The 12348-nt window shown below is 38.2% G+C and overlaps 1 protein-coding gene across 1 annotated transcript in view; it reads left to right on the top strand.

The window, feature by feature from the left end:
* LOC126251303 (protein kinase C-binding protein NELL1-like) overlaps positions 1-12348 on the top strand; it is a 364874-nt gene that overhangs the window by 206964 nt on the left and 145562 nt on the right. Inside the window, exon 12 of the mRNA XM_049951630.1 lies at positions 804-1063. Coding sequence (XP_049807587.1) covers positions 804-1063 — 260 coding nt within the window. The remainder of the gene's footprint in view (positions 1-803; positions 1064-12348) is intronic.

Here is a 12348-nt window from a genome sequence, read left to right as displayed (position 1 = left end):
CTTTGTATCTAATGGAGAAAGACCATTAATTTGAAAAGCTTGGAGATTTTTATTGAGTTGTAATTCTCTTGTACGTTTTCCTGTGAACACACCTGTCACATGTTAGTATACATATTGCACTTACATATTTTGCTTATGAAAAATCTTATGATTATAATATAAGTTATAATCTTTTCTTGTCACTCATACTCCAGCTGTTCCTAGTTCAGCAGTTCATTGGTATACTTTACTTTTTGTTTCAAATTGTGTGAAATGTAAAATGAGTTTAACTTAAAGAAGCATATTTCATCACATACGTATTGGCATCTCTGTCACAGCTCTTTTGAAATCGTACATTGAAGCAGTTAATTTCTGAAGAAATAACTGATGTTGATAGGCCATTCAGAGAACAGTCTAAATGGCAGTTGATATGAGTTTGTTACGCAAATTGTAGCATGTAGGTTAGCCTGTCAAAAGGTTAACCAGTCTCAAAGAAAATATAAGAAAACAACACACTTAATCTAGGAAATAAATGATATAACGTAATTGGAAAAAGTCATTCATGTCCCAGTAGTCATGGAAACTGGCAAGATTCATGTATTGTATTCTTTAGATGAATTATTAGCATAATTAGTTCCAGGTAGTAAGATCAATAAATAGTTTATTGCCCATTGATCAAGTGATCAATAATTAGTTTCATAATTAGACAAACAGCCTTTTCTGTCAGATTTGCAACAGAAAGGTTTTTTAAATTTTAATTTGATGTTTTAATGTTTCTAAGTGAAGTGCATGTCCAAAATTTAGTAACATTGCTTGTTTGACAGGTTGCATGTTTGAGGGAGACGAACTAATGAATGGTGGAGTTGTGACCCCAAAAGGCAGACCATGTCATCGCTGTGAATGTTCTGATGGTGTTGTCTCCTGTCATGATCCCATATGTGACTGCAGCCAACGGAGCAGTCGTAATGATAAATGTTGTCCTCAGTGTGATCCTAGTGCAGCTTGCCATCATCAAGAACTGAGGCATGTTGTGTTTCGAAGTGGTGAACGTTGGATCTATCAGTGCCAAACATGTGAATGTCTGGTAAGAACCATAATAAAAGAGCACCTACTGTGAGCTTAGTTTATGAGTTATGGTTATTATGATATTGTTGGTTTTTAAATGTTATGTGCTTGTGTATTCTTAAATTGGATCATGAAGAGGTCATGTTGTGACACTACGCTACTGCGTACGATACTTATGAAAGCCTGTACTATAGTAAGTTGACGGGCTTCACCTTATAAGAAAGGATTTTGGTATATATGTTGACCGCGTGTACCTTAATGGAGGCAAAATCAGACTTTCACCCACTCAGTGACAACAATGATACGTCAAGCAAGTCTGAAGTGCCACTACACGTTAGGATGGACAAGAAACGACACAGCAGATGCTGCCGAATTGTTAATAATACGGTCGCCAGCCTAATTAGGCATTAACTGAGTTTCTTCCCAGTACAAGTTGATGTACGTTCATACCAAACAACACGTAATAGTACTGCATAATATGGTAAATTTTAGAACCAGAAAATCTACTGAACTAATAATTTCACTTGCTGTACTAATATGGACAAGCCAAAAATACACAACAATACACTATAATGTTTACTACAAACTTGGTACTGTCCATTGATCTGATTAAAATCGGGCATAGGTTACCCTAGAAATAGCACTTTCGAAACACACATACAATGTCAATTTTGAACAAGGTAAAACACTAATAAATTTTGGTTTTATATTGACTTTAACTTTGCTGTTCAAATCAGTTCAGTACACTTCAGATTTTAAATGAATAGAAAGGAAAAGGGGGGGGGGGGACCCTGAAACTGTTATGATCACTGTACTGCAATTTTAATTATTGAGATCATGAAGCACTCAAGATTTCCAAAATATGAGTTACTACTCTTTTTAGCCTTATTTCCTGCTCATTTAGCTACCATTATTTTTGTCTCAAATTAATTAAACTTCATTACTAAACCAATTTCAACATTATCTTCCAACTTTGTCAGACCTATATTATTTGTCTATTATTTCATTAACAACAAAGTTCTTTAAACATCATTCTAACATAGCTAGGTCTGCAGGTAATTATTATTAACATAAATTTTAATTCTTCACCTCGGGACACTCGGATTGCACAACATGTGGAAAGGACCCTGTCTAGGTTAGTGATGAGGATAATTAAATGATAGGACAGTTCTGGTAAAAGTTAAGTTGTTATTGAACAGTCAGGAACAAAAGTAACACTGGTCCACACGAATACAGTACTAAAAGTTTCAACCTGTTCGTATCGAAGCGGCGGTTGGCGGGCGGCGAGCTGGCGAGGCACAGAGCACACATACAATCACAGCTATGGCTCTTGATGTATCGGCACTTTACTTCTTCATAGCGTCGCAATATTTTTCCATTTAGTTCCTATGTAATTTTGCCATGCTGTATAGTCATCGGAAACGGCACATCCGAGGCTCAACGAAATCACGTTTTCCAGGAGAGCCTCCTCGATCCAGAACGTGTTACTCAGACTGATGCCCAACTCCGACTACTACTGCTGAGCCCATTATGCCGTGCCGCACCCGTGTGTAGTTTCCTGCGCTCGCCTGCTATCCACCTTTTACCGCTCCCCTACAGACAGGGTATTCACCAAAGGTTTTGCATTCCACATATCCTAATACATTGCCTACGTATGGACCAGGCGCATAAATACAACTTTAACATCTTACAACAGTTTCAACCTTCCTTACATTTCCATTTTGTTATAATATTGCTTGCAATTTGACATAAACATTAATATTCACATCGAAAATTGGTTACAGTTCCTTTAACATCATGGCATGAAAAGAAAAAGAAATGAAATCAGAACATCGATTACACTAATTTAACGAAAATCAGAAGAAAAAAAATTATTATATGTACAGTTGTTGTTACACATGCCCCTGTTTCCAGTAAATTTCACTAAGTGCAAATTTGGTGGGAACACTAATTTTTATATTTATACAGTAGTTCTGAATCTTTGTGTGAATTTCCCATCCAAAAAAATTTATACCACAAGCTTCCTTTCACTCACATTATATTGGTCTACACTTTTTAACATATCAAGAACATTTACTTATCATTTACTTAAGTGCCTTTGGCACAGTCCAATCTCCTATCACAACATTATTTAAATAGCAAATTACTTATTTTTACTAAATTTCTCAAAGAAATAATTTCAAAATCTGGAACACAAACATTTAACTACAAAAGCAAATGCAAATATCTATATACACTATAAGACAATTTGTTGCTGCTGGCATTGAATGGCAGTTCATTTCCTTACTTACTAATAAACACACAATAATATTTAGAAAAATCACTACATATATTTGCTGCCTATTATTCAGATTTGGGCAGTCCATTTCGCATCATTTTACCACATCACCTGTACCACACTTACAATTCTCCATTGACTATTTATCTGCCCTCATTGGTGTTTGGCAGTCCTTTATATTATGACTCATATACTGCCCACTTTGATTTTTGACAGTCCCATCTTTTATTTGGCTTGCAGCATTTACCCTTTCTTTTCATCCCTTTTCTCCATACGTCTTTACATTTACAGTACATTTGGTAATCTGAAACTCACATAAGTACATTAGCACACTGAAGTTGGTACACATATATTTACAAAGATTTGTTACATTTGGAATAAAATAGTTTCAGTATAAAATATAGCATATTTATTGCAAATTGCTTTCTGATTGTGCTTAGGTCACTCACTTCTAGGAACATACAGTTTCAGGTCCACAACATTTCTTACACCTAAAGGTCTTTTGGATTTTGGGTAGACCAGGTAGTAAGCATTATCGTGTGGAATGTTCTGTATTATATACGGTCCATTATAAATGTATTTAAATTTGGAAATTTCATGGTTCAGTTCACTAGACTTTTCGTGGGTTTTTAAAAGAACATAATCCCTAATTTTAAATTTGGAAACTTTCAGATTTTTATCATGTCTTTTAGATCTAGATTCAGCTTTTTGCTTTGCCCTTTTTCTGACTAATTCTTTCTTCTGACTCAACCCCAAACTTGTACAAGGTGGAAACTCTATTTTTTCCTCAATTAAACTTTTACTTCTGCTGCCTAACAAAATTTCTTCTGGTGGGAATCCAGTAGATTCATGATGTAAGGTGTTCATGACATTCTCAAAATCCGATATAAATCTGCCCCAGACTCTAATTCATGCCCCTTCCTGTTTTTTCCGCAACGCACCTTGGTCAACTGTGACATCATCCCAAGATACGTTTCTGACCCGTGAACCATTTATATATGGTGGCTTTTTCAGTTTCTGGAGTTCAAAGTCTTTACTTACTTGAACTCTTTGCAAAATAAACACTGAGTCGTCCGGTGGCTCCTTCTTTCTTTGTTCAGTCTCCACATCTGGATTTTGTTTTGAAACTTCGTCATCATTAGGTACAATATCGCAATTAGCTGTATTCCCATTATTTTCACTATTACCGAAATATTCGTCATCTGATCTATCGTCAGAATCCGACCATTCTGGATCGCTTTCAGGTTCTAACATAAAAGCTTTTCTGAGACAGGCACTAAGTTCTTCCTCTGCATTTTCGTCAGGCTTTAATTTTAATTCAGTGTCCTCTTTTGGCGAAACGGCCTCATTATCAGCTTTACTCACATCCACTGTTACTTCATATTTAATGTAATCCTCGTGGACTTCAATTATTTTCATGTAATCACCTGCCTCTTCCCCACAGTGCCTTTCGGTAGCAGCTTGTACTGTTGGCGGATCATTAACGGAAGTTACTTCCCCATCTATGCTGAGGATTTCATTCTCCAATTCCTTTCTATCTTTAACCTTCGACCTATCGGCAGCACGCGTACTTTGTGCGGCGCTATTTACTCTCTCCTCTTTAAACTCGGGCCACGTCACCTTATCGACGTCCCTACTATCTCCTTTTTCACTAATTAACTTCCTTGCTTCATACTCCTTCTTAAAATCCTCCCACTCACATTGCTTGAGGCCTTTGTACAGATTGTCGATCTGCACACGCCAATCAGTTACTTCTGCTAATTCATTCTCGCCATTTACTTCATTGCTAACACTGCTAACCGCACCTCTCTGTGTATCCACAGTTTCATCTATTATTTCCTTCGCCACGGAATTACCACTCGTAATGTATTCACCAGCTCTTACAGCAATGTTCGTATCTAATGCTGCCTCATCGCTAGCGGCTTCTCTCTGAACAGCTGTTCTGCTAGGCTGGGCAGTTGCCCTCTGATGCTCCACTCGCCTGTTAACAAGTATCGCTCTGCGCGGCAAAGATGACTCATTCGCGCTCGCACCTGATGCTTGTTTCGCAACAACACGTTGCGTCGTTCCACGCCTGTCTTTAACCTGTCTCATAACTTTACTGTCGGTCCGGTAACATTTCTTAAATCGGGGCCGGTATATACTGTCCGCTTCCGTTTGGCCTGCAACGATCACGGAAATCAGTTTCCTGCATTGTTATTATTTTGCGCGGTGTACCCTCTACCGCGACCTGGATAACTTCCTCTTCCTCTACCGCTACCTCTCTGTATCATATTGACACAAAACCCATCGCCATCATTTCTCTCGTCATTATTACAGTTATTCCTGTTACTAAAATTCTGAAAATTGGCACGACTTTCGCACCAGTGGTCTTCGTCTTCGACCCTTTTGAGAAATGCTTGGAAGCTGCGATCATTGCTTCCCACGTATCTCTTTGAATCTTCTGGAAGCTTTTTCTATAGCTCCCATATTATTTCAGAATCGGATCTTCTCCCTCTTAAGTGTGTCAACTTTCGGTACCAATATTCGCAGAAATCTTTCAAAGAATTTCTGCCCCTGTTATCATGAAGCTTGGCCATGATAAACTCGCGCCACAAATGATCCTGTTTTTGTTCGGACCAATATTCTTCCGTAAACTTTTGCTTAAATTCTTCAAACGTCATTCGTTCGGTATTCAAATTAATTCCCCAGCGCTTAGCATCACCTGCTAAGGCGCTAATTACAACGTTTATCTTTTCCTGATCAGACAAGTGTTCAGGAAATATCCTCTCGTAATTTTTGATGAAATCTAACGGATGCCATCCGTTATGTTTCTTGGCGGGATCGAAGCGTTCCTCACCTTCCAACAGCTTCGTAAATGGTGTGCCATTACAGACAACACCAGGTCTATCTTTAATTTTACTCTCAAGATTGAAAATTTTGCCTTTAATTTTCGAAGTATTTTGTTCACATTTTTGTACACATCCAGTAACTTTTTCACCTAAATCTCTTTCAGTGTCTGAAACTGCCTTTTTCAACTGTGCGATTCCGTGTTGACATTCATTTACGATCTCAGTTTTAAGACCGAAAACTTTTTCGTCTACTTTTGTTTCAACTAGAGGCTCTACTTTCTCTTGGATGTTGAGGATTTCAACATCAAATCTACTGTTAATGTTGTCAATTTCCCCCTGCATAGTATCCATATTCTTGTTAATTGTGTCAATTTCAAATTTCATAGTATTTACTACAGAGCTTAAATTACCACTTTTTGTTCTACCTGTTCTATTTGTTTACTAATTTTAATTCCTTGTTCTTCGACCTGTGCTTTAAGCTGCCCAATGTGTGTTTTGAGCTGCTCGTTCTGTGTTTTGAGCTGATTACTATGTGTTTTAAGCTGCTCGTCAACGTGTGTTTTAAGCTGACTAACCTGATTACTGATTTGTTTCTGAAGCTGATCATTCTGCATTTTGAGCTGCTCTGCAACGTGTGTTTTAAGCTGATTATTCTGTCCCGCAATTTGTTTGGTTAATTGTTCAAATAAATCGTTCATGCTTAAAATTTTCACACTATTTTGTTCTACGGAATCTGTGTGTTCCGATCCTACTTCAAAAGTTTCTTTCGGTTCTTTCTTTATCTGTGGAGAATCAAATATGTCAGTGGATTCATTCACATACCCACTATCATCTACAAAGTCACCCTCTACTTCTTGTTTTATCCCTTGCTGTGTTCGAGGCACTCTCGACATTTCAATCTGTTCGTTAACATGTTCGTGATATTGTATGTACGCCAATTGTCTACCGCTAACGCCATCTGTTATCTGGCTGCGTACACTCCTGTCATTGCCAGCCGCATTTTCCATTACGCTCGGCACACCTACTGTGTCTACGCTCCTGTCCATACTGAATGCAAATTACACCCCACTCCACCGTACTTGACGTTCACTGCTATTTACTTAACTAAATATTATTGCAATTCGTGCCACTGAACATCCACTGTTCGGTATTCACATTAATTTGTGACCGACAACAACTGGATGTCCTGTCACCGGGAAGCCACTTGTAACACTACGCTACTGCGTACGATACTTATGAAAGCCTGTACTATAGTAAGTTGACGGGCTTCACCTTATAAGAAAGGATTTTGGTATATATGTTGACCGCGTGTACCTGAATGGAGGCAAAATCAGACTTTCACCCACTCAGTGACAACAATGATACGTCAAGCAAGTCTGAAGTGCCACTACACGTTAGGACGGACAAGAAACGACACAGCAGATGCTGCCGAATTGTTAATAATACGGTCGCCAGCCTAATTAGGCATTAACTGAGTTTCTTCCCAGTACAAGTTGATGTACGTTCATACAAAACAACACGTAATAGTACTGCATAATATGGTAAATTTTAGAACCAGAAAATCTACTGAACTAATAATTTCACTTGTTGTACTAATATGGACAAGCCAAAAATACACAACAATACACTATAATGTTTACTACAAACTTGGTACTGTCCATTGATCTGATTAAAATCGGGCATAGGTTACCCTAGAAATAGCACTTTCGAAACACACATACAATGTCAATTTTGAACAAGGTAAAACACTAATAAATTTTGGTTTTATATTGACTTTAACTTTGCTGTTCAAATCAGTTCAGTACACTTCAGATTTTAAATGAATAGAAAGGAAAAGGGGGGGGGGGACCCTGAAACTGTTATGATCACTGTACTGCAATTTTAATTATTGAGATCATGAAGCACTCAAGATTTCCAAAATATGAGTTACTACTCTTTTTAGCCTTATTTCCTGCTCATTTAACTACCATTATTTTTGTCTCAAATTAATTAAACTTCATTACTAAACCAATTTCAACATTATCTTCCAACTTTGTCAGACCTATATTATTTGTCTATTATTTCATTAACAACAAAGTTCTTTAAACATCATTCTAACATAGCTAGGTCTGCAGGTAATTATTATTAACATAAATTTTAATTCTTCATCTCGGGACACTCGGATTGCACAACATGTGGAAAGGACCCTGTCTAGGTTAGTGATGAGGATAATTAAATGATAGGACAGTTCTGGTAAAAGTTAAGTTGTTATTGAACAGTCAGGAACAAAAGTAACACTGGTCCACACGAATACAGTACTAAAAGTTTCAACCTGTTCGTATCGAAGCGGCGGTTGGCGGGCGGCGAGATGGCGAGGCACAGAGCACACATACAATCACAGCTATGGCTCTTGATGTATCGGCACTTTACTTCTTCATAGCGTCGCAATATTTTTCCATTTAGTTCCTATGTAATTTTGCCATGCTGTATAGTCATCGGAAACGGCACATCCGAGGCTCAACGAAATCACGTTTTCCAGGAGAGCCTCCTCGATCCAGAACGTGTTACTCAGACTGATGCCCAACTCCGACTACTACTGCTGAGCCCATTATGCCATGCCGCACCCGTGTGTAGTTTCCCGTGCTCGCCTGCTATCCACCTTTTACCGCTCCCCTACAGACAGGGTATTCACCAAAGGTTTTGCATTCCACATATCCTAATACATTGCCTACATATGGACCAGGCGCATAAATACAACTTTAACATCTTACAACAGTTTCAACCTTCCTTACATTTCCATTTTGTTATAATATTGCTTGCAATTTGACATAAACATTAATATTCACATCGAAAATTGGTTACAGTTCCTTTAACATCATGGCATGAAAAGAAAAAGAAATGAAATCAGAACATCGATTACACTAATTTAACGAAAATCAGAAGAAAAAAATTATTATATGTACAGTTGTTGTTGTTACAATGTGACTTCCAAAATGGCAGTAACCCTTCAATTTCACACCAGTTTGGTGACTTGCATATCAATGTCACCAAATATTCATTCAAAAAGTTTTTCTATTTCCATCATGAGACTGAGAAGGCCCTGTTGCGGGCTTTCCCATTCAAGAAGCATTTGATGTTCTCACCAGAATCCAGATCCAGGACCTCCACAGCAATAAATGTGGCCCATGATGGTACTCACAAGATGATGGGGCCTGACAGCAAGACACAGATGTTGTGAACAGTGTGCACAGGCATCTGCATTGAACCAAGTTTTTGTAGCAACTTGCTGTGAGCCATGTTTCATTGCTCTGTTGTTGTAGGTGACTCCCAACATAGGTTTCAAGAGCTCCTGAATTAATTTTTACTGCAGTCTGTATGGGATAGCACCTCAGTTTTCTTTTATTACATTGATATTGTGTTTTATGTCTGCCCCAATAGCTGAGTGGTCAGCATGACGGATTGCCGTCCTACGGCCCCGGGTTTGATTCCCGGCTGGGTTGGGAATTTTCTCCACTCGGGGACTGGGTGTTGTGTTACCTCCATCATCATTTCATCCCCATCTGGTGTGCAGGTCACCCAGTGTGGCGTCGAATGTAATAAGACCTGCACCAAGGCTGCAGGACCTGCCTTCCGGCCAATGACGCCAAATGCTCATTTCATTTCCATTGTGTTTTATGCATTAACTGCAATTATGTATCAGTTTACATTGTTAAAAATAAGCAGGAGGATTGCTTGGAAGTGCATTATTAGCTGCTTAAAGTGGAAGAAACACTTCCTTTATGCTCCACAATTTTTCCTGTTTTGAGCGCAGTAAGTTGAGACTGCAGTGTTCGCTTCAGCGTGCTAGTGTGGAAGGTGTCACTAAATCACCTAAGTCTAAAATCTGTGAAATTCACACACACAAAATATGTGTGTGACAACTTCCAGTTTTGTTTTGTTTATGATTGACTCACATGAAAGAAGTCTGAAATTCTGCAGCCAGTTGTTGCTTGTGTAAAATAATAATTCTTCTCTTATTGTTTCCACATTCCTTTTCACTGATTGTGCCAGAACTAGTGTGTGTTATGATAAAATGTGTATTTACAAATAGCACAAAAAATTAGTTCTACTTTGTTAATTGTAAGCTACATCTACATCTAAGCAAAGAAGGGAAAGCAGAAAGGTGGAAGGAGTATATAGAGGGTCTATACATGGGTTTTGTACTTCAGAACAATATTATGGAAATGGAAGAGGATGTAGATGAAGATGAAATGGGAGATATGATACTGCATGAAGAGTTTGACAGAGTACTGAAAGACCTAAGTTGAAGCAATGCCCCAGGAGTAGACAACTACCGATAGCCTTGGGAGAGCCAGCCCTGACAAAACTCTACCATCTGGTGAGCAAGATGTATGAGACAGGTGAAATACCCTCACACTTCAAGAAGAATATAATAATTACAATCCCAAAGAATGCAGGTGTTGACAGATGTGAAAATTACCAAACTATCAGTTTAATAAGTCACATCATTCCATGTAGGCTTTCACAGCCGGCGTCTTCAGCCAGTCGTTGACTCACCTCCGAAGATGTTCTCCGTAGTTGAGAACGAAACGTTAGGTAGGAGAAGTTTTACAGATCGACCACGGCAACTTAGCCCGGAAGTGTTTATTGATTAATAAGTCACAGTTGCAAAATACTAACACAAATTCTTCACAGATGAAAGGAAAAACTTGTAGAAGCCGACCTCACGGAAGATCAGTTTGGATTCCGTAGAAATGATGGAACAAGTGAGGCAATACTGACCTACGACTTATCTTAGAAGATAGATTAAGGAAAGGCAAACCTACGTTTCTAGCATTTGTAGACCTAGAGAAAGCTTTTGACAATGTTGACTGGAATACTCTCTTTCAAATTCTGAAAAAATACAGAGAGCAAAAGGCTATTTACAATTTGTATAGAAACCAGATGGCAGTTATAAGAGTCGAGGGGCATGAAAGGGAAGCAGTGGTTGGGGAGGGAGAGAGACAGTGTTGTAGCCTATCCATGATGTTATTCAATCTGTACATTGAGCAAGCAGTAAGGGAAACAAAAGAAAAAGTAGGAGTAGGAATTTAAATCCATGGAGAAGAAATAAAAACTTTGAGGTTCAGTAATAACATTGTAATTCTGTCAGAGACAGCAAAGGGCCTTGAAGAGCAGTTGAACGGAATGGACACTAGGCTGTGGGGGAACCCTACATCTGTGGGCAGGAGGGGGCAGACATTTTGAACGCAGGCAGTCAACACTTTGGGCTCAACAGAATTGGTCACCAGTTAGCTGACCATAGCTTAGTAAATGCAATAGTAACAACACAGTCCTAATAGACAATTCACCCAAAAAAAAATCCACTTATGGACTGTGACATTTATTTTTATTCACAAATGATGAAATACTTTATGTCAGACCCTTGTCATTGCAAAACACAGTGTTGGATCATGAAGAAAGGATCAGATTTCATCTTTTTAAGAACAAAAAGTAGTTGGTCACAACAGAATGTTGACCTAATGACAGCTGCATTTCTATGTAGTTTAGGAAACTTTTTGGTGTGTATCATAACAAATTAGTGTTCCTGTAATACTGTACATGAGCAAAGTGCAGTGTTGTAAACAAGTCTCTGTTAGTTACATTTTGAGTGTTGCAGTATATGGAAAATGGAGTATTAAATAATTTTAATAACTACGTAGGTCCTAAATCTATGTCCAATACTCTGACAATGCATCACCATGTTTTGTTAATAAACAATGAAGCATTTGTCCGGTGGTAATTTTAGCAATGAAATATACTCAATAAAAATCAAGTTTCCTATATAAAGGTGACTTTCAGACAGATGCAGTTTACCAGTAAATTTTATTGCAAATGTTAATAACCAACAGATGCTTCACCTGAAGTGTCATATTTAAGCTTTTTAAATGACTCATTACATCAGCGATAGAGGCTGTGTGCACATGACAGAACATGTTGTAAGTGGTGTGAAATAGGGTTGTCTGATAGGTAGCATACAATTTACACTTGCTTATAACTGGCAGGCAAACTACAGGCATTCTTGAATGCCCTTTTCCTTTGGGGCAGAGTTGGAACACACCACACTTTACCTATCTCAACTAAATTACTTCATGCTAATCTCTTTACTGTTTCTTGCTTCCAATATATTGCTTTTGCAAGTATTTCATATTGCCTCTGTGTATTGCTCATTCATAT

This window comes from Schistocerca nitens, chromosome 4 (assembly GCF_023898315.1).
Source record: "Schistocerca nitens isolate TAMUIC-IGC-003100 chromosome 4, iqSchNite1.1, whole genome shotgun sequence".
NCBI classification, from domain to species: Eukaryota; Metazoa; Arthropoda; class Insecta; order Orthoptera; family Acrididae; genus Schistocerca; species Schistocerca nitens.
Note: the sequence above shows the minus strand (reverse complement) of the source record. Positions and strands in the feature narration are given on the sequence as shown.